Here is a 23,426-nt window from a genome sequence, read left to right on the forward strand (position 1 = left end):
CGTGTCATCATCTGCTCTCTCAGATCAATCACTTTTATCTTGTCTAAGGCTGCTCGAACAAAAACAACACAAAATTTGTAGCTATTTTTCAACCGGAATGGTTCCCTGATTTGATTCTCAGCCCAGTTGTGCAAATACCAGTGTTAACACGAGGAAAGTAATGGGAATGGTAAGTGGGAATGAGCAGACCACACCTATTGGTGGCAGCCCAAATTTGTCCTGGACATAAGTGGTATTCTAATCATAATCTTACTCTATTTTTTGTACTTAATTTTAACTGAGTTAAAATATTTAAACTTTCTTCATTTTTTTCCTTTTGGGGAGACAACCAAACACTATAACTTCATTTTAGGGAATTTTTTTTTTTTTGTATTTTAAACTTGCTATTACCCTCAGTAAAAAGTTATGTTAAAAAGAAAGCAAAACAAAATTGACAATAAACTAAGATATGAAGAAAGAAATAAAAACTTATAAGTGAGACATTATTTTCAAGATGCAAAATGACATATCTTTGGTGTATGAAATACTTTCTACTGGGATCTGAGCTTGTGTTACCATGTAGACACAATAATTTAATGGTCTTAAAATTAACCCTTTCATGGCCTCAAGAATAGCAAAAGAACTTACTATTTTTCAGATTTACTGTATCACAGAAAACAGAAATAAAAATAGTGAATTTATGGTGCAAACTTGTATAGATAAACTTGAGTTACTTGCAAACAACAGGGCTTGCTTCTGGGGAAATATAATCTGGAGAGTCTTTGAAACTTTCCATTACCAGAGAATTCTTCCCCCACCACTGCAGCCTTAGTTCACTCTGAAATGAATGAACAAACCCAATTAAATACCAGGCTTCTTCTCACTGACAGGTCATACATTTTGCCCAGAGAAGGTAATACAGAGTGTATTTGTAAGGCTTTAGAGAGGATCCTGAGGAATCCAGTGGGCACGCTCAGAGCTACCTTGCTAAAAGAAGTTTTTAATCTGGTGAAATACACTTCAGCTAAACTTGGATTGATGAGTTAGTTGTCTAGACTTTCTTAAGAGTAACTAGAAGACACTATTCAGGTGTCATATATTCTGCTGTAATATCGATGTTTAAAATAGGTCAGATGAATTGTGCACTGTAAGACCCCCATTTCTTTCCATTGAGTATAAAGACGGTTTATGCTCTTGACTCCAGCATAGACATCTAATATTAGACAAAGTAAATCTCTCTCTTAGCGAAGTCAAGAAGCTGATAAAAAATACTATTTCATGGCCTAGGCAGAGCAACTCATTCACTAAGGGTTCCAAAACAATTTAAATGATTAAATTGAACCAACACCCCCCCACCGCCATGTCAAGGCTAATGTAATGTTGATTAGGAAATAACTGCAAGACGTCTTCCAGTTACAAGTCGAGACAGGGAACACCACCATCGGGGGGGCTCTCCCCAACTACACCCCCACCCCCAGGAAATCAGTGTGAGGGAAGCTCCGTTTTCCCCAGCTTTGTCCTCAGCACCCTCCTTGTCTTAACTTGTCATTTTTACACACCTAAACAGAAGAAAGAGCTTTTGGCTAGACAGGCTAGCACTGTGAGCGTGTACAGACTGGCCAGGATCCTCTGGTGTTGCAGAAGCTGTACTCTGACCTCTCTTCCTTTGCTTCTGAATGATGCTCTTTATCAGGGAGATTTTGTGCTTGTTTGGACTAGATACTGCTGCCAATACCTTCAGGTAGCTTGTGAATATGGAAAACTCAGTTCTCTTGGGTCTTCACAGATAAGGATGTTATCTGATCATTTTCTCCCTCACTTCCCTAAGTGCACAGCTGACAAGATCCAGCAGGCTGTTTTTGCCAGAGACAGAATATTCCCCAGTTCAGGGTATGGCACAGTAACCCACAGTAATATTCTCAGGCTCAGCACGCTATTTGATTTACACAGAGTGTGCACAAATAGGCTGTAGGGCTGTACTGCCAGTTCTGTACACAGAGTAAATCTTTAAGCATTGGAATAAACACCACACACTCAATTTCAGTCGCACCTCAACGTGATAGAAGATGCTAATGGAAAGAACATGGCAAGTACAAAGGGCAAAAAAACAAGCAGCTCCAAATCAACAGCTTAAACAAACAACATAGATGTCTTTGAACTGAAGCCTCAGAACTACTTTGTTTGTTTGTTTGTTTGTTGCTGTTCTTTTTCTCAGGTCTCTCTCTTACCTAGCTATGTAAGAAAGATGAAAAATTACAAAGTCAGAGGTACCTACTAATTGCAATCCAACATCCTCAGTAAGGGGACAGCTTCTAACACCAGAGCTCAACTCTTTCCTGAAAGTAACTGCTTCTCTCCTTGTCTTTGTCATTATTTACAAAATAAAAATCATGTATGGCTGGCATGTAACTGCTTTATAGGAGTGTTAAGTAATGTAGTTTTAAGTTTTAAATATCCAAACACAGCTTATGCAAGGAAAAATACTCAGTCCTGCCAGCGTAATTCATTATGTTGCAGTTTCATTTTCTCTTTTGTTTACTATGATGTGTTCTGTTTGCCAAGGTAAAATGGCGTGATTTAGTAAAATCTATTCAAATGGTAGTGAATAAAAGAAGGCAATCAAAATTAACTTGTATCCTGTGTTTCTGTTAGCAGAAATGTAAAAATTGTCATCACAAAGGAGCAAATCCAGGTTGTGCTGTCTCGCTAATTTCTTTTTTTCCTTTCTAAACTTCCTCTTTTCTTCCTCTGACAACCAGTAACAGATTGATGTATTATTATGTCTGTGAAGTATGCGAAAGAGATGGACTTTGTTTGCAAAACTTGTCACTATGTGCTCATAACTCAGGATTTTTAGTTTTGTTTGTTTGGATTTGGGGAGGATGGGGAGAGTGGGTTAGGCATAGTTTGTATTTGAAAAATCTGTCAAGTGAGAGCTGAAATTTCTAGAGGACCTACCTAATGAAAAGAGAAATGTACTTTTTTTAAGGAAAAGAAAGAGGATATCTGGAAAATTTTCAAGTATTAGAAACCTTATAAAAGCAGTCAGAAGCAAAGAATAGAATGGAATTTTGATTAGTGTTATGTGTATATAAAGGATATATAGTCACTCCACTTCCTTGTGTTATATTCTTTTTTTCTAACCTAATTATTTTTGAACTATGAGGAGCATGAGGAATTCCAGGTAATTATAAAAGGGGAAATAGATTATTATAGTTTCCAAGAGAAGAACAGAAAACTGATTCTGCCAATCCCTGTACAATATATATGACATAAATATCTCATTATACAGCGTAAATATTAACAAGCAAACCAGGTATTCAAAATTTGGAGAGAATATATCTTTGGATGTGGAGAAGAAAAAGATGGCTTCATAAATAACAGATTACAGTGGACAAACAGACTGCATTTTGGGTTTCTTTTATAGGACTGCAAAAATATCGTTTAAGGGGACTATAAGGTTCACCTTTATATGAAAAACATTTTGCACTGAGGTTGTTTCATACAGAATTACAGAAATAATTCAGACTGCTGTAGAGGTGAGCATGAAGTGCAATGTGCCTGATAGATTTGAAACAATGTATGTCAACGAACCAAAAGTTTAGAGTACCTGCCTACCATGCAAGTCTTAGTTCTTTAAATATCATAGAATCATTGATACCAAGTAACACAGGATTAAACGGCTTGATCTGCAAAACAATAAACATCAAGGGAGAAAATAAAATTAGAGTAATTTTGGAAAAACTGCAAGCAGTTTTATTCTCTCTGGGTTAATCCGGCACACAGACATTTGCTGACAGAAAAAGCCCTGGAAAGCAATAATGCTAAAAGTGACCTTACAGCAAACTGACCAGGTATCAGAGTTTTACCACAATGTTTTTATATATGCCACTGGAAGCCAGAAACTTTTCAACTGATGAAACATTCGGATTTTCTACTTTAACAATTAAAAATTCACTTCCTGTATAAAGAGGTAGAGGGGCATAAGCATGCTTTAACATGTCTATGGAAAAAGGAAAATATACTTAGAGTGATATAAATGGTATGTAGCTGAGATAAAAGAGCAAAATTAAGGACTAAGAAATAAAAGAGGAAAAGACTCAGAAAATCCCCAGAATAGCATTTTACGGTGACCTGCATGTGGGTCAGCCAACTGACCCCATGTGGAGCTCAGTACAGACTTTTAAGAGAGGATAAGGGCTATGAAATCCACTGGATTAGAATACCCTTGCATAAGAAGTGGCCATTTGGGATATTTTAATTTAGACTGAATAAAAAATAAAATAAATTTCTCAGATAAAAATACTACTTTAGGATGGGTGACAGATAAATGAATTGGAAGGGTTTATTTTTTTTCTTTCCTAAATTTTACATTTTTACATTAGGTTTTGCTACCCTTAATCTTTTCTAGACATCTGAATTTCATTTTCTGGAGAGAAGAAATAACAAATGTATGTGTGGTTTTAATCCTAGAATATTTATTCATATACTTCATGTAATTAAGCAGGGGCTTCCTCATCTCAGACAATGTGGCAGCAGAATAATAAATAGAATATAAATTATAGTTCAGCTCTTGGGATTAGTGGATTCAGCTATGCAAATAAAAAAATGAAATCACAACATCTGCTAAAGATTTGCATTACAATACTTTTGCATCATCTTACTTAAAGCTGACATTCCCATTCCATCTTGATAAAGCAATGTAAAAATAAATTTAGTTAAGAAATTGGCAAAAATTAACTCAGAAATATGCTAGCATCATAGAATCATAGAATGGTGTAGGTTGGAAGGGACCTTCAAGATCATCGAGTTCCATATCCCCTGCCATGGGCGGGGGCACCTTCCACTAGACCAGATTGCTCAAAGCCCCATCCAACTCGGCCTTGAATGCTTTCAGGGATGGGGTCTCCAGAACATCTCTGCGCAACATGTTCCAGTATCTCACCACTTTCACAGTAAAGAATTTCTTCCTAATATCTAATCTAAATCTACCCTCCCAGAGTTCAAAACTGTTACCCCTCGTCCTATCACTACACCCCCTGATAAAGAGTCCCTACCTATCTTTCCTGTAGGCCTCCTTCAAATACTGGAAGGCCTCTATAAGGTCTCCCTGGAGCCTTCTCTTCTCCAGGCTGAACAACCCCAACTCTCTCAGCCTGTCTTCACAGAAGAGGTGCTCCAGCCCTTGGATCATCTTCGTGGCCCTTCACTGGACTCGCTCCAACAGGTCCACATCCTTCTTATGTTGGGGGCCCCAGAGCTGGATGTAGTACTCCAGGTGGGGTCTCACCAGAGCGGAGTAGAGGGACAGAATCACCTCCCTTGACCTGCTGGCCACGCTTCTTTTGATGCAGCCCAGGATATGGTTGACCTTCCGGGCTGCAAGTGCACATTGTCAGCTCATGTTGAGCTTCTCATCAACAAACACCAAGCAGCCCTATTATATGAACACTTGCCTCTAACTCCGTAAATGTTTACATTCACCTCTAAACAGATAGGCCTTCTCCATAGCTAACTTCCTCTTCATGCTTGGGCACTCCACAAACAGGCACACAGAGCAGTAAAATGTTTCACTGCAGAATATATAACTGCAGAACTAATTTAACATTCTTTATCAACCTGCTAATTTGAGTCTATATAACACAGAGGTGATATAGTTCTGGTGTGTAATGAAAATAGTTTCCCTTCACCGCAGATATAGCCATGTGAAGACAGGGCATCAAAATTAAAAGTCCTCCTGCAAAACTGAAAGGTCTGAAATCACCAAAAATCAAAAGGTATTCTTTTTTTAACAAAGACCGGAATAAAAGAATGCCTGGGAGTAGCATCCAAAAGATGACTGAGCAGATGGGTAAATTTTTGCTCTTTCCTACCAGAGAGAAAAAACATGGCCACAAAGTCTAAGCCACATCTTACTACTGAGGCTATAAGGAATTAGAAGATGTCTTATGCATCCCTTTCTTTAAAATCACACTCCAAGGCAAGAGTTTTGGTGATTATCATAGTATTGTGCACTTGGCCTCCAGGAAACTGGATGCTGGGCTTCACCAGCAGGCTGACTTTGAGTAGGTCAAGATAGAAAGTCATCCTTCAAGGGCCACAGGACAAGGTAATGACTTCTGGTCTACAGATCTGCAGGCACAGTGGTGGGCATAATATTAAAAGGGGGTGAAATTATGAGAAGACTTTGAAATGGTATTCAGAGAAGGACATGCTTTGGCCCAGCTCTTGTCCCAGTGTTTGGAAGCCTGGAATCAGATGCCTGAAATAACTGCAAAGAAGCTGTGTAAAGCAAAGTGACTTATGACTCTTTCTGAAAAATACACAAGGCCTTTTCAGAAATGTGATGTGATACTGAGCTGAAACATCGAGGTGGGCTTATACACTATCCTATTTGGTGTCCTGGAGGGGTTGCTACTTCATTGGCTCGTTGTTTGCCAAAAAAGCACTTCCCAGATCATTTGGAAATATAGTGAGATAGACATATATTGCAGAAGCAGAAAGCAAAACCAGACTAAAATGGAAAATCTGATATTAAAGTGAAATAGGATTGAATTTGATGTTCCACCTAGATGATGCTTGATTTCTTCCTTGCTTTTGTTTTTTCTCTTCTGTGCAACCTTGACTCAGCCAAAGAGGAATAATGATACATAAAATCCCACAATGCTCACTAGTAGCTCAGACAAGGTGTATTGGGATTATGGAGCAGGTTTTTAGGATGTTCTTAAACCATACAGGCAAAATAGCTTCTCTGGAAGTTTATGTCTATCTTCACTCCCTTCTGTGGGAGCTTCTCTTGTGCCCTCTGAACCCTGTGAGTAGTATCAGTGTGGGTAACGGACCTGGCTCGGGACTGTATAGTGGTTAGACAAACCATACACAAGCAACATTTTTCAAGACAGGCTAAGGCTCTCCCCTTGGTGTACTATATCAATACGTGACCAGGTTCTGCTCTCATTTACCTTGGAGTACAGCAGGAGTAATTCTGCTAAAACTGATGATGTTAAATTAATGCCACATTGGTCTAAGGAAAAAAGCAAAGTAAGATCCAGTGATTAAGATACATAAAAGGATTTTATATGCATGCTTGCAGAGGATTTTGTGTTTGCTCTCAGATGTCACCAGTATTAACTGCCTCCTACTATTCAGTCTGACTAGGAAATCTAGCTGTAGGACGTCTCATTCCAGGTTCTTCTGCTGAAGATTAAATGGTTGTAAAGAATATCAAGATGTGGATAAGGAGAAAAAGGGTGCCACGAATGTCTGAGCTGAGTGGAAAGAATTTAACAGCTGCAGAACCACAGAAAGAAAAAACAGCAGGAGGGTCACAGTCGCTTTTGAGTGTGGAGCAGCTGGACTACATTTATACAAGTCCTATCAGCAGAAAAAAAAACAGTAAAGAGCAACTAATTATATTTTTCTAGGCACTGAAAGCACACAGTTATATTTAATTAATCAATGAACACAAAGGAATTATTTTAAAACTATACAGTAAAATTAATCCATCCGTGTGACAATTTGCACCTTAGTTAGATAATTCAAAGTTCCTGCATAATGCCATTAGCATAAACTAATGTGTTGCATACTTAATTCTTTAAAATGTTCATTTTGAAGCTAGGCTGTTTGTATTAATTTAAAAGGTCTATTATTTTAAAAGGCATTTCCTTAAAAGGGTTTCAGTGTATAAGGATTAGTGAAGATATTAGTGGTTGATAATATTTTCTTTTAACAGGTTTATTTCTTCGCCAAGCCTTTAACTGAACTTCTTACTACCATATATAAATCTATGTCCATTATCTTTGTCATTATGTAATGTCAGCAAATTATGAAGTACTCCATAATTATTTTTGTTGAAACATCAAGGTTCTGAAATCATTTAATGTTATTATCTGCTTGTTATAGACACAGAGAACTCACTTAGCTTGTGAGATATGGGTCAAGAACTTTCAATATTCTTATTTGTACACCAATATAATATTAACTATTTTTATAATCCAAGCATTTAGATGGAATACAGTACTGTGGTAGCTATTTTAGTACTCTGTGGGAATATTTTTCTGTGTTTAGAAACAGCACAAGCTTTTAAATTCACAGATGTAAAATACGCATAGATATTATAAGGAGTAATAGGGTTATTTAGTGATTTAATAAATGATTAGTTAACCCTGAAGGATAAGAAATGTCAAATGCTAGTGGAAACTGAATGTCAGTCCAGAGGTACCAAGGGTGGCACTTAACTCTGGAAAGAAAATAAACATTTTAAATTTCACAGATCCTTCCTTAAGTTAAAATAAAGAAAACCACTGGAACTGCTGAAACAGTTCAGCCACAGTCGTGTTTGTGTGTGCCCGATAGATTTATCATTGCCTCAGAAAATGAACCTAGCTAGGAAAAAAAAAAAGGCAGAAAAAAAAAGGGCAGAAAAATACCTCGCATACCCATAGTAGTGGAGGGAGAACAATCCCTTGAGATTCTCTTTGAAACAGCCTAAAAGCCAGTACATTCTTTATTGCACAAAGCAATAAACTCCCCGTAAGAAGCTCCACTAAGTTTTATACTTTCCATACTAAATGTAATATAAATAATGCTGGAAGATTATTCAGATTGCACACCAAACATTTGGCAGTTAGGGACCACCTAACTTAAAACTGACCATGCCACCTTTATTTCCTTGTATCTGCCTATTTTATTAGCTAATTACATTCCTCTGCTCAAGGGACTCCTTTTCATGTCGATCCTGCAGAACTCTAAGTACATGACAGACATGAATAATTCAACAGACTTCAGTGGAATGACACAAGAGTTTATACCCATTTATAATCGCTTTAGCAAATGAGGGTTATATTATAAAACTCAGAAGATGCCCAGCAAACAACACTGATTTTTATTTTTGCTTTCTAAATACAGAATATCTCGCTATAGAATAAAGCTAGATGTCTGATCTACCACTGAAAATTCCAGTCAAAAAAGAAACTTTATTTTCCCTTATACTCATTTGTGCACTGTCAGTAAGCCCCCAAAACACCATCAGCTTATCATTTTCACAGTCCATCTCTGTGACATGTAACGTAAGGACTGTATGTACAATATTACTTATTCTGTGGGCTTGAGAACTGATGATACCATGGTATAACTTCAAAAGCTGCTTCTGTTTCAACTCTAAGATGTTCTCCGTTTTTTGTTGGAGCCTGTAACAAACCATTAATTCTGTTCCTTGCCATAGATGGGAGCTAGACTGAGACTGTGAAATACCTGCAAAAACGGATACATGTAAAATGTTGATTGAATCATACCCTAAAAATGACCATTTTTCTCTATACACTACAAATTAAGTCCAGGCTCATTAGTTGAGCCACCATAGGCATCTTAAGTTATCTAGTATGTTTCTTGTCGTTTGAGTATTAAAGAGGATCTAAGGGGGAAAATGGAGAAAATAAGCCAAACAGCTACAAAGAAACACCTAATGGGGGTAAAACAGAATATTCTATCTACATTTAGTCTATCTGTAACACACAGAGCTATTTCATTTTTTCGTAATATCAACAGGCCAGATACTATCACTATATCATCACATTGTACCAAATCTATGCAAGTCCACAGGTGATGAACACCAATTCTGATACATGTGGCTTGCCAGGGAGAATGTCAGTGCACTCTGGGTTCTGGTCATCCCTTAAAGCATAATAATCTCCTACATCAGCAAGTTTACACAAAGGATTAGTAATTTAGAATAATTCTGAGACTACTGTAAAAGATTCCAAACTGGACCTCCCTATCAGAAATGTTGGCAAAGGAGAAAAAAAAAAAAAAAAAGCCGGGGGAAGAAGAAATGTCCTGGTTTGAGGTAAACCACAAGAAGGAAGAGGGGACATTTGGAGTGATGGCATTTGTCTTCCCAGGTAACCTTTACACATGGTGGAGCTCTGCTTTCCTGGTAATGGTTAAACACTGCCTGACAATGGGAAGTAGAGAATGCATTCCTTATTTTTCTTTGCTTGTGCGTGCAGCTTTTGTTTTCCCTATTAAACTGTCATTATCTCAACCCATTAGTTTTTTGCCTGTCTGATTCTCCCCCACGTCCCACTGGGGAGGAGTGAGCAAGCAGTTGTGTAGGGCTGAGCTGCCCACTGGGGTCAACCCACAACACTTCTTTATAGAAGTGATGATTACCAAAACTGCCAAAGACATAGTAATTTTAAAAATTATAGTTTTAAACTTTGTGGACAACCTTCATTCTTCACACGAAATTAGTCATTACCATGTTTATGAATTTGGGTTTAAGGTGCGTTCAAAACTGATGGCTTCAAAATACTTCACTTACCTTTTCTTACAATCTAAATAAAGACAAACAAAAATTATTACCCCCAATCAGAAATATCACTTCCAGCTCTAGGTCAGAAGCAACAAATTACACAACGCGGAGGTTGCCATTTGGTATAAATTGATATCATTACATCTACTTTAATGGAATATTGCTTTTCAACACCAGTCAGATTACGTCTTGCTCTTCTTGCAACGATTTAAGATATCGTGGCACACACCAATGCAGTGTTCTATGAGAAGACTCATGATATTATTGTATAGCAGCCAATAAAGCTAAAAGGACCAGTGTGATGACCTATCACTTTGCAATCTACTCAGTACATCATTCTCACTAATGTCCTGCCTAACTCGCTCATGAGATTCTGAATTGTTTTGATGCACTTTTTAAACTCATAAATGATATATATTCATATATTGAATATATGAATATATTGAAATATGATGAAATATGATACATTGAAATATGAAATATTATAACTTCCCTTATAACTTTCAAGAGGTTAAAAAGAGAGAGGAAAGACAGAGAGAGAGAAAATAAAAAAATACCAAAAAGCTTCTGGACAAAGGGAGTTCAGATATGCAATGATGAGTCCCACACAATATTCACAAAGAAAAACAATACATCTGTGCAATACAGCATCACCTAATAGTGCAAATTTGATCAAAGGCTTACAATAGTTATTAACAATGGCTTTATGCCAGTTGCAGAAGGACAGACATTTGACAAAGCAATATTAGCATGAACATGAATTTTCCTGCCTGAGAAAAAATATATCTCCTCAGAATGACCTCCAAGCAAAGTCAATTGTCTGGATGAGTTAGTAACAATCAAGTGCTCTGAAGCCATTTTTGACCTTAAGTCCACTATTAGAGCATTTCAGTATCAATGAACGCTGCCCTGAGTAAAACTGCAGCTTTCAGGTTCTGCAGTTAAGTGTAACTTCTAAGAAGAATTTCACCTAAGAATAACTTCATACTGAAATCAGAGGAAAACCTGTAATTAAAATAGACTTCGAACATACTTTTTTACCCTCACTGCTATGATTATTATAAGAATCCATTATCATTGTGTTCCATATCTTCCTTCCTAATATTTCCTATTAAAATGGATGTTTTGCCATCTTTTTAAGTTACTTTAAAACAAAAAAAATCATCAGAATGTTAACTCTTTTTAACATTCTATTTTCAATACAGTAAAATCCTAGATATTCTTTATTTTTAAGTGACTCCATACAGCTTACCTGTTGTAATTACAATATTTTAACATATTCTGTCCATAGAGGAGAATAAAGTTAGTTAATGAAAAGGAGGGAGAAGAAGAGGGGAAGAACGGGACGAAGAAGAGGAAGAAGAAGAAAAAGAAGGTGGCCTAATACTGTAACTCCAAACCTGCCCATGGCACTGTCTTACCAGTGAGCACAAACAACTGCTTATAATCTAAGTTGTAGGTCTGCATATGCATAGGTAAAACTAAAGACTAGAGTGATACAATTGAAGCCACTTTCAAAGAGAACTGGAAATGGTAAATCATAACATTCTACTGACTTATCTCTTCTTGCAACATCACTGTAAGAGATGTCTCTACATACAGCCTTCACGTTGTCCTTCACGGTATGGAATTTTCTCTGCTGTTCCTTGAGCAGCAACAGAAGGCAGGGTGGAAGCTCCATGATGGAAAACACAAGACTGAGTTGAAAGAGTTAAATCCAGAAAAGACAGTCTAGAAACTTGAGAGACAGTAATGAAATTCCAAGAAACCCTCAAAAAGTGCAGAAATAAAGACAAGGAATAGAGCACTATCAGACAATTATTTGGGCTTTCTGAACAGCATTTTTTTTTTTTTTGTCATAGAAATCCTGACGTTCTCATCAGCTAAGTGAAAGGCTCAATTTGCTTATAGTTCACATAATCCACAGGGGTTATACCGAGGTCCAAAAGCCCTGAAGGTTTGCCACAAACAGCAGGGAAGGCAAACACAGATGACTTCTTTCAGGACCTGCACAATTGGGCCATGCAGTCTCTATTGCTAAGCAGTGTCCCAGACACAAGAAATACGTGTGACATGTGAATGTCTGTCTTTAAGGCGGTAGTTCGTAAATTCTTCCTTGACCAAGGAAACTAAAACACAGGGAGAGCAAAGCACTGGGTACTGTTCAGCAACTTGGTGAACCACGTTAAAGAAGAAAGAGAGAGGAAAAACTTATTTTAATTTCTAATCCAATTTATAAAACACTAACAGTAGAGAAGTATTTGTAGAGGAGGATGGTACCAAAACAAAATTGTTCAGAATGAGCGAAACAGAACATCTTACTGCCTCATTTTTACCTGAACATTCCTGAACAGCTGTATTCTTGTACTTCGCTGGGCAAGAAATATAAGCTCGCCTTATTACACTAGATGGGTCCTCAATCACTATCATTAATTTTAAAAATTTATATTCCAAATGGCTTTTACATGTCTTCCTTGAGCACCAAGTGAGGTGAATGACACAAAAGTCAGCCAGGATCCATTTTATTAATTGATGCAAAGAGATTAAGTTCTAGATATTAAGCTTGTACAACCAGGCTCTGTCTGTGCCCCAGAGAGTTTCTGAGCCCTATTGTTCTAAACTGGTAATAGAGCACACCCTGATACTTTCTTGCCATTGCACTGAATACCAAAACCATAACAAATGACTACATTCCTACTAAAGAACTTTTTGTATATCTTGGGTGGAATTATCCACATTTTAAATAAGATATCAAAACGTTAAATGCTGGAAAGAAACAGCCATCTAGAGACAGTTCCTAATTCCATGGTTATTTTACTGTTTTCTTTCTTCCAGGAAAAGGATATTTGAGGATATCTGAAGAAGTCTGGAGAAGAGAAGGCTCCGGGGAGATCTTATTGCGGCCTTCCAGTACCTAAAGGGGTTCTACAGGATAGTTGGGGAAGGACTTTTTACTAGGGCATGTAGCGATAGGACAAGGGGAAATGGCTTTAAACTGGAAGAGGGCAGGTTCAGATTGAACATTAGGAAGAAGTTTTTCCCTTTGAGGGTGGTAAGGCACTGGAACAGGTTGCCCAGAGAGGTTGTTGAGGCCCCATCCCTGGAGGTGTTCAAGGCCAGTCTGGATGTGGCCTTGGGCAACCTGGTCTAGTGGGGGGTGTCCCCACCTATGGCAGGGGGGTTGGAACTTGATGATCTTCAAGTTCCTTTCCAACCTAAACCATTCTATGATAATTTGCCTATGTGTACAATTTGGGCTGCAAATTGGAACCTGAACTCTTCACAACATTGTTTGTGCCACTGCCTTGACTGTAAAGTAAAGCTAGAATTTCAAAATCTAGCTCACTGAGAACAATTCTGAAGGTATTAATGGAAAATATATGGGTAAACCTTTCCAGGAGTCTAAAATGCATGTTACTCAAAGCTTTCTGTTTTAAAGATAAGGTAAAAACTTTTTTCTGTCTCTCTACTCAAAGAGCTTTAGAAATTGAGCCAACACTGCAGGCACATTCAGCACAAACACTGCAGCTGGAGTTGGCAAATCCGTTGAAATCACATATATCATTTCATAATTATTTCGGTGCTGCCTGTTTTTACAACATTTAATAGCATCTGACCTTATTAATTCCCATTTTTATTACATATTCATTGACAGCAGCTGTCACAGCTTCCACTTAAGAACTAGTATTTCCACAAGATTTCTTTTCTGATCAGCGAACTTTGGTGATTGAGGGGTTCACCTAGCAGCTGTCAAATTTTACTTTAATAATACAGAAGCAGAACCCGTAAATCCAAAAAGGACAGCAATAGAAATAATGATTAAGCTTTGTAGCTCAGGAAGAAGTTCTCTTGCAAAATATGACCTTTCCTTAGCTACTCTCTTTCTTTAGCCATCGTAAGCATTCAAATGTGACTCATAAACATATGCTAGAGACCAGTCATGTTAATCCCTAATTAGTTCTTAATATAAATTTATTCAAATGTATCCAATTAAGATAGCAATGGTACTGTCTGTATTACTGATAGAACGTCCAGGTTTTCTGATATTCTATCCCTTCACCACAAAGGCCACTAATTTAAACATTCTGTCATTTTACTGGCCACCAAAAAAAAGGTTTTTAATTTTTTCATCAACTAACTTTTTTAACTCTGACCACATTACCTGTATGATAAGGAAGACGTAGATGCACAAAAACTGCAGGGAGGTTGGAGGTGGGTATCAATTCACTGTCTTTTGGGAATTCAAGTTGGGATCCAGGCCACGATTTCTCTTTGATTTTGCACAGTGCTTTCAGAACTACCATTAATATCCTTTACTTCTCAAGCCAGGTAAGCCGAGGAAAACTGCATAGTACATTCAGCTCTAGAAAAACGAGATTTCCTTGCATTGCTACTATAAAACACTTTGCAGCTGAGCTAAGCCAAGCTGTGAACCACACAGCCGCATTCCCTGAAACTCAGACCATCAGAAGGACTCCAAGACACAAACTGAAGGTGAAAATCTTAGTTATGGGTAAACCTCTCACGGGGACCCATCTGGGGATACGTTTTGCTACTTCTAAATCTCATCATTCTTGGATTAATAGTTCATAGTGTCACACTTATCAACTACATCAGGATAGAAGGGTATCTTGTGTTTTACGTCTGTAGGCATATTTTTCCTCCTTTGGGGCCACACGGTCAAATTGCTAGTTGGCATGACTCAAAGGGGAGGACACTCTCCTCTTCAAAAGAGAAAACCTGCATGAAAGTCAAGAGTCCTTACTTGTATTTAGTATTTACAAACAAGGACACAGCTGAGAATGACAGAACAAAGCAAAAATGACTTATGTTTACATCTCTTGCAAAACATTAAAGAAAAATTTAAGGTGTGAGCAAACTTTATTATTCTCAAGTGCATCCACCATTAAGTTAGGAGACGGAAACTATGTATTTTTTCTTTCTCCCTCTGTGTTTTTCTGTTGTCAACTGTCAAGGTCTTTCTCCTCAGAGTAATGGGGAGTAATTCCTTTGTCCCTTGGGGCAAGCCATGGGGGAGTAAACTTTTTCAGCCCAGTAAGAGCACTTGGTAAGAGCATTCACTTGTTTACAGCTTCCTACAGTGAATAAAGAACAATTCCTTCATCTTTCTTTGTGGTGTTTTTCCTGACTTTTCTGCTCCTCCTTCAATATAATCAGTAAAATATTAAACAAATACACTTATTCCCTACTGAAAAAAAAAAACCAACAAACCCCCAAAAACAAAAAAAATGCCCCAAAATGAAAATAAGAGAACATCATCCTCATTCACTGTGATAGAGCTCTATTTTATTGCTGGGCTTCTCAGTACAATGGCTCCGTCCAGATGTGTAAATACCACAGAAAATGGAGGCCCTATCAGTTGGTATACATTTCTATGTTTAAAGGCAATCAGCAAGCCTTCATTGTCTTTCCGATCCTACTCCTGCTCATGATCCTTCCTTAATTATGAGGTTTTAACTAAGCCTCTAACTATCTATCTCTACCTAGAGAAATAGTTTTTCTGTTTGGTTTTGGCTTTGTTTTTTTCTTTTCTTCTTGGTTCCAGGATAGATAGCTCAGAACAGAGTCTGTTCACATACACACCAGTATCATTGTGGCCTGTTGTGATTTCTACTTGTCATAATTGACATTTTATATTTTACCTGTTTGTACAGTATTTGTATTGGTTTGGGGTTGAGGGACCCTTAGTAAAACTTAAGTTGATGTCATTTTTTTCTGTCTTTTGCAACTTGAAGAATAATGACTGGTATCTCAGAGAGAAAGAGGTTTAGACTCTTGTGCAGCATCTTGACTGTTCTGCAAGAAGCAGCTCTTGGAAGGCCATCGCACGCAGTAGCTCAGTGCCTGTGCTCAAAGTCTGCCCGAGTACATAACAATACAACCATTGCTGCCCACATAGAGGCTGGAAATCACAGACCATTCAGAACCATGCAAAAGAAGTACAAGAGCCACAATGGAGGAAAAAATAATTGCAGGAATAGAGAAGATACTATTTTCCCAAGTATTGGAACACTAAAAATACCAGTTTGACAACAAAGGAGATAAGAAATTGAAAGGTGAGAAAGTCTATGGAATTTAGGTCTATAAGCATATATGGAAATCTGACAAAATAATTTCTTACTCCAATCAATGAATAGCAGGACAGGACCAGAGTTAGACTGAACAGCCAACAAAGCAAATCCAGTTTACAAGAACATCGCCAAAACTAACTATCTGGTTTCCAAAACCATCCTGTCCAGTCACTGAGGCAATATAGAGATGCAGTACAAGTGATGCTTTTTTAGAAGACTTTTTGAAAAGGTAGCTCATAATCTCTGAATTCAATAATTCTTTACTCTTTCTTACCTGTAGTCTTTTGGCTGAAAAAATACAGCATGAAGGACTGACGGTACTTTTGAACTGCAATCTAATACTATCATTTCTGCTTAAAAATGTTCTACTTTTCAGCCAATAACAGAACAAATAGCCACATGCGTGTACTATTTGAAATGAAAAGAATTATCCCATACACTGAGTGTAATTATGAAGGTTAACTGGTCATGGTGAGTAAAGTGAAGAATTCACACGTTCTGCTGTTCAAAGTAAGATAAGCTTTGGCCTGTGTGACAGGAATGGCTCATGTAAAAAGCCTTAAACACTGATAGTTTCTTTCAGTATTGATGGGCCAAGAGCTCTGTGTTCCTATTTGTGCACAAATCTAAAAATCAGTAGTGTCAAGACATGTATGCAGACTAATTATTGCTAACTTCTGACTATGTTCAACATATATTCACAGGGAATATTATAAAATGGACTTCATTTTCAGTGACACCATGCTAGCCCCACCACTGTTTTATTCGTTTTTTGTATACTAATACAATTATTAGGACCTGGTTCAAATAGGTAAAAAGACAGGACCTCAGCTACAAAGAACTCATAAAGATAATTTATTGTGCAGGAAAAGAGATGAAGATGGACAGTAACAAAACTAGAATACTTTGAAATAGCAGTCTAAATGTTGCTGGCATATTGTTGGGTTTTATTGCTATTCGCGTTTTACTATCTATCATTACCACAAATAAATATTTATTGTGAGATACCAGATGTCCTCTAGACTTTTAGGTAAAAATTTGTCTTTGGCACATACTTGAGGGACTGGAGGAAAAAGATTGAAATTATATTTGAATCTTCAAACATTACTTTAGTGATATTTTTAAATAAAGTTTCTCCAAAAAAAGACAACGTCCCAGATTTATGCCTATATTGTTAGACTGAACACACATGGTACCATGCTCGGGCACTGAAGCCAACAGAATAAAATAACCTTTGTACATATGGTTACTCTCTTTCATCCTCAAAAGAGAGCAGCTACCTCCACACTGCCCACCAGGAATAGTCCCAGGCCTGTGCTAAACCCCAAAGTGTATCTGAGAATTGCAGTGAGAAAAGCTAGGTGGCAATCACCAAATCCTTGCCAGGAACCATCGTAAGGATTTCACAGTAGAAAAGACTGTGGGTTTGTGCTCATGTAATAGTCCCTTGAAAAGTTCAATTCAGTAATGTAGAAACAGCCATATAGAGATTGCCCCTACCACTTCCGAACAGGAAAGCAGCCTGCTCCTCCCAATCTCACATTATCTGCATCTTCTCCTCAACCAGCCTGCACTGTTGGATTCATGCTGCAGGATGAATACTGTGGTAGGACAGAGATGGCTTACTTTTGAAACATGTGGGATTATAAACTCCCATTCTCCTGCACTTTTTGAATATTTACAGAATTTCCAGAGAGAATATGATCCTGTCTGAGCAGTAATTTCACATCCACAAGTTTTTCCAAGAAAGCAACAAAGTTTAGATGTGTGTAAGCAGCTGATATTCCCATGCTGTTTTTCAGAAGTAAAATAATGCATAGGCTGGATCATGACTGCTTGATACATCAGTCAAGGAGTAGAACACGCAGAAAGGAGGAACGTGTTGAGCGCATGAGGCTGATAACAGAACATCTCTTGGACAAGATGGTGCTCTTTCTTTGCTGAAGCATTTGAGAATGTAAGTGAGCCAAACCCCCAAAACTGGATTGGGGATGGGAGAAGAGAGTTTGCGTTCAGCCATATGCAGTAACGTATATTATTTTTGGTTTTTTCACATTAAGTCGAAATTTCTGACAACAATAATAAAAATGGTGTTCTGGTATGAGCATTAATAAGTCATCGACTCATCACCATGCAGCAACAAATCCTAGCACATGAAATACGCATACTGAACCCATGACACCTATACTGAAGAAGGAGAAAAATTAGACTATTTTTCCTTCTGCTTTTTAATTACCTGGAGACTGTATGCAATATTTTGTAGTTTAAAAATAATGTAAATTGCATAAATTATAAAAATATAACTATTTTGTGAAGTTATATTTTTTAAATTGAATAGGTTTTGATAGTGATCTTTATAAATATATTTCACAAGGTTCATGGTTCCTTCAATTAAATAATAACGAGCCTACACCCCTCACTGGCAGACATGATTTTTCTCTGAAGAAAGTCTAAAAGACTCATCAGCAAAACATCACTGCAAGCCCTATCAGAACACGACAGAAGGCTTTGTACTGTAGGTAAGGAAAAGTTTTTTATGAAATTTAAAAGAATTTACCTTGACAAGAAGTCTGTGAAAGAGAGACGTATTGGATATCCATGTCGTATGATTTTGACCATGTCTAGGACACCAATATACTGCAGTTGAGCAGACACATAAAAATTGTCAAAAGTGTCTGGCAACTTGGAGTTATTAGGCTTTATACAATGAATGGAATGTGGTGTGCAGTTCTGCAGCTTCCCAATAATATCTGTGAGAGATTTCTGTGGGGGAAAAAGAAAACCGTTATCAATCATTATTGTGCAGCAAAGACAATTGCTCAACACGCATGCTCTTCTTAATGTTTTAACATCATTTTCTCAAAAGGCTTGACCTGGCCATGCAAGTGCCTTTCTCAAGCATATGATTTTTCTTTCTTCCATCATAATCTGTAGAGACTAATCCTGCCTTTAAAATGTTTCGGTTTCCCCACCCCACCCCTGGTAAATTTCTGTCCAGAAGATGTTTACTAACCCTGAGCTGTATTGCCACTGTGGTTGGGCCGCCTCGTTCCAGTCTCTGAAGAAATGAGGATGTTCCTTTCTTTTTCAACAACTGTGGGGGACAAAAGCACACATAATAACCTTGTCTCAAGGTGGACAGTAAACCTTCGTTTTCATTGTTACACAATTTACTAACAAAGGCAAACATTTATACAAATAGTATGTCATAGACAATGATTTGAGTTTCAGAAAGAATTGAGAAAGCGGATAAATATCCTCAGGTATCTGCAGAACCCTGGCTGGCAAGAAAGTTTTGATTTCTAAAGCAGCTGTATACCGCTGGAAAGACAAAATACCTTTTCCAAATAACTGGGCAAAGCTATATGATCTGGAACTCTATTTCAGAAGCAGGACTTGTGCAGTGAGTATCCCATACAGTTTGCCTATGAGTAGCATAACTCTGTAACTCTGAAAAAGTTCCTTATGTCTTTGGCAGATGCTTAAGTGAGTAAATGTAACACACATAATAAAAAAAAAATAAATCTTGAAGGCAAACCAATAATATTAGTATTAAAAATACCCCTTATCTTGTCGTCCTGCATATGTGAATGCAGTTAACTTTTTTTGTTTTATTTTTTAATCCATTTTCACCCATTATAGACATAAATCATCAATAACTTCATAACTCATTAAAATCAATGTTATTTTACACACCAAAGTTGGGAGTGGGGAACAAATTTATTTTTTACTGTTCTACTTCCTATCTTTGAGACTAAAATTGCAATAATCATCCTAAAAGTGGTCCCAGAAATTAGGGGCGGTTGTTAAATTTTCTACAGGAAGGCTGGCAAAATTATTGCATTCTGAGATTTGGCCAAGGTCTTAGATTCGAATCTGTGTATCAATGACAGCCTTTTCACCTCTGACTTTTCCATTGCCTTTCTCCAGTCCGCGTACTCCATAAAAATCCCTTCCTATAAAGTCAGCATGTTCTGGCTTACTCCTGTCTTTTTCCAGTTACATCAAAAAAGCATACATTTCCTCAGCTTGGCCCACTCAAGCCAAACTCCATTAAAAATATTGCAGTTCAAGCAATTCTCTACTCACTATGCTAAACTCTGGAGCTCTTTTTTATTTCAAATCTCACTCACTAGGATGCAATAAGATTTTAAAGGCAAATTAATCTCCAACTTCAAAACAGAAAAGTAAAAGAGATTTGCTCTCTCCAGGTCTTCTCATGAAAAGAACAACTAGCATGCCAATGACACTTCTCAGTTAAAATTTACAAAATGATTGAGGCATATAACTGAAATAGAGTTTTCTCCACTTGACAGTTAATGCACTCACCCCTTCCTCCCAAGAGATTAAGTCACTAGTTCAAGGCCATTTCCTGAGTCAGTGGAAGACCCAGGAACAATGCTTTGGATGCTAAAGTTCCTGCCTGCTGTCCCGTGTTGCATATTTCTTCCCATGGGAAAGAAATATTTGGTTCAGAACAGGGGAGAGAAAAGAAAGGAAACAAGGCAAAAACAAAAAATGAATTTAATTCAAACTCTCCAAACTAGGATATCTTCAGCTATGGGTGAAGGAACAAGACTACATCACCGAAGCTGTACTTCCCTATTTACCCTGTAATATGCAACTTTACATTGGAAAATCTTGTACCTCTAATCTACGGGAAAAACAACATAAATATGTAACTTCATAATCTCCGTTAAAAAGCTAAAATGTCCTCCTAAAAAAATCTCTCTTTACCCACAGAATATTTCACAGCTTTAACCAAAAGACATCCCAAAAGCTTTGCAATAGATGAGTTCTTCAACTAACAGACAATGAAGCAAAGTGGTCGTAAAGAGAAACAACGTAAAGTCAAGGGAAAGGAAAGCCTTCGTGTTAGTGATGTGCATTCATGTGACCAGACTTCTGCTGCATGGACTCTGAAACACACTGATTCTTCCAAAGGAATCAAGGGCAAGACAACAGGGCCAACGTATGCACTAGGAAAAGATTACAGAAAAACATGGGAGCAAGAGCTGACGGGAACAAAAGAGATTTGTGAGAGTATCAATGAGGATATATTCTATTTTATTTGAAAAGGGGCCACAGTCTTCATAAGTCTCAGACACTTGAGCTGGCATCCCTAAATCCTTAGGTGCTCCAAAATTCTGGCCAGCTATTAGATCTGTTCATGTCTATCTTAGGATGGATGCACTGTTCTCTTGAACCCTACTTCAAGTAGAGTGGTGAGTTCAAAGAGGTATACCATTCTGATCTGTGACAGCACGTTCAAAATCAAGGAAAGAGTCATTTATGGAAAGGTAAACAGGTAGATATAAGGCCATACACTGATAAATTTATAATTATATAACCTAGCAAGTAGCTAGGGCTGCAGATGATAAGCTGAAAGGGGAGGAGAACCACAACAAACTCCTATCTGACCTCTGAAAGTGTCTACTCCGGAGTCTAGATGACTACCCGTACACAGCTACATGAATATCTTCCATTTTGCGTTTCTCTCTGCCTACAGTATCACGTATGCTATAACTCAAATTTCAGATATAAAAGGAATCCCAGTCTCTGGTTGATAATTCTTGCCTTAATGACCCTCTTTCTCCCTCTACCCTTTTCTTCTTTTCTGTAGTCTTTATTGCCTTTACCCTCAGGATAAACTCCAATAAAATGCAGTGGCTATGATTTTCCAACATATAGTAATTTTAATTCTAAGCTGATAAGAAAATGCCCCTACATTGCATTTCCAATTACATTAACAACAAAACAACAAACCCCACATTATTTCAGCCCATCACAGTGGATTTTCAAGGCCACACTGGAAAAGGGAAGAAATTATTTGGGGCAGCACATAGATGTGGGCTTGATCCACAAAAGAATTTAAGCACTTACGTACTTCCAGCTCCTGCGTCAAGTCCCTATTCAAAAATAAAAAGTATCTCTTTTTTGCCACTGGAACAGCTTAGATACCTAAAGTTCTGCTTCCGTCCTGCAGGGCAGCACAGTACCTCGCTCAAATCAGGCCAACTTAGTATCTACAAAGTAAGCGGTGTTCTGTCTCACCTGCACAGCTCTTCCCAAAGCCTACTTTTGAGAAGCCAAGCCGCCTTTGTCTCTGTGGGCAGATGAAGGATGAAGTTCTTCCTACCTTTCACCTAATACCTAAAAGTTTAGAGCATTTTCACTGAATCTGGAGTTTCTGACTTAATTTTTCACGCTTCTCAAAGGAATTCGAATATGTCTTCTACTCTCAACAGAGTAACTCCAGGTTAAAAGCTATTCCGGACTGGTCAAAAAACCTCATAGTTTCAGAGATCCCAGCTGTGTGGTGTTTCCCCTTGGCTTGATTAGGCTTCTAACTTAGACGTGCTTTTCATACTTCCTTCCATGTATGGGACTAGGATCTTTTTCACAGCCTTAGGAAGCTTCCTCTAGGAAGCTGTTACTACAGTGGAAAGGCACCTAAAGGCACCTTGTGATGCCTCAGCTGTTTGCTAAATATAGCCTTCACTTCAACTTAAGTTTTTCCACTGAGATTATTGACAAGAACAGTAGACAGGAATTGTTACTATCAGCAGAGGAGCCACAAGGAAAGTCCCATTGCTATTCTATGGATGTATTTTCATAAAGCCTTCCACAATGACACATGAGAGCAGGCTCCTTAATCCCATGACAGAATCAATTTTATGCAGCTGTAAGACAAAAATAGAGTCGTAAGATTCAAGAAGCCTGGCGACGCAGCTGATGTATTGTGAGAACTGCTTGTTTCTTTTCTAGAAGAAGAAGGAAATCCAAAGCGTGTCAAGAATGGACTCAGCAAATCATGTTATTTCTCCATAAAAGAGAGATGTTCCATGTCACATGAACAATTAATTTTCTGATAGCCTCCCAAGTTTCCCTCCCCTCTTTTAGTTTTTTGTTTTTGTTTTTTTTTTTTTTTTTAATTTTTTGGCTGACAGCTAGCAAAAAGAGATGAGTTCAAAAATGGGGAGAGTTTGATTTGATGTCAAATGGACTGGGAAATTTTACATGCAAGTAAACATTTAAAATAA

The 23,426-nt window shown here is 37.7% G+C and overlaps 1 protein-coding gene across 1 annotated transcript in view; it reads right to left on the bottom strand.

Annotated features, from left to right (window-relative positions):
* MYO16 (myosin XVI) overlaps positions 1 to 23,426 on the bottom strand; it is a gene marked incomplete at both ends in the record, with an annotated part of 331,914 nt that overhangs the window by 66,006 nt on the left and 242,482 nt on the right. The window contains 2 exon segments of the mRNA XM_082498511.1: positions 18,941 to 19,146; positions 19,397 to 19,477. Coding sequence (XP_082354637.1) covers positions 18,941 to 19,146; positions 19,397 to 19,477 — 287 coding nt within the window.

The sequence above is a fragment of the Vanellus vanellus genome (genome assembly GCF_965231255.1).
Source record: "Vanellus vanellus genome assembly, chromosome: 1".
Taxonomy (NCBI): Eukaryota; Metazoa; Chordata; class Aves; order Charadriiformes; family Charadriidae; genus Vanellus; species Vanellus vanellus.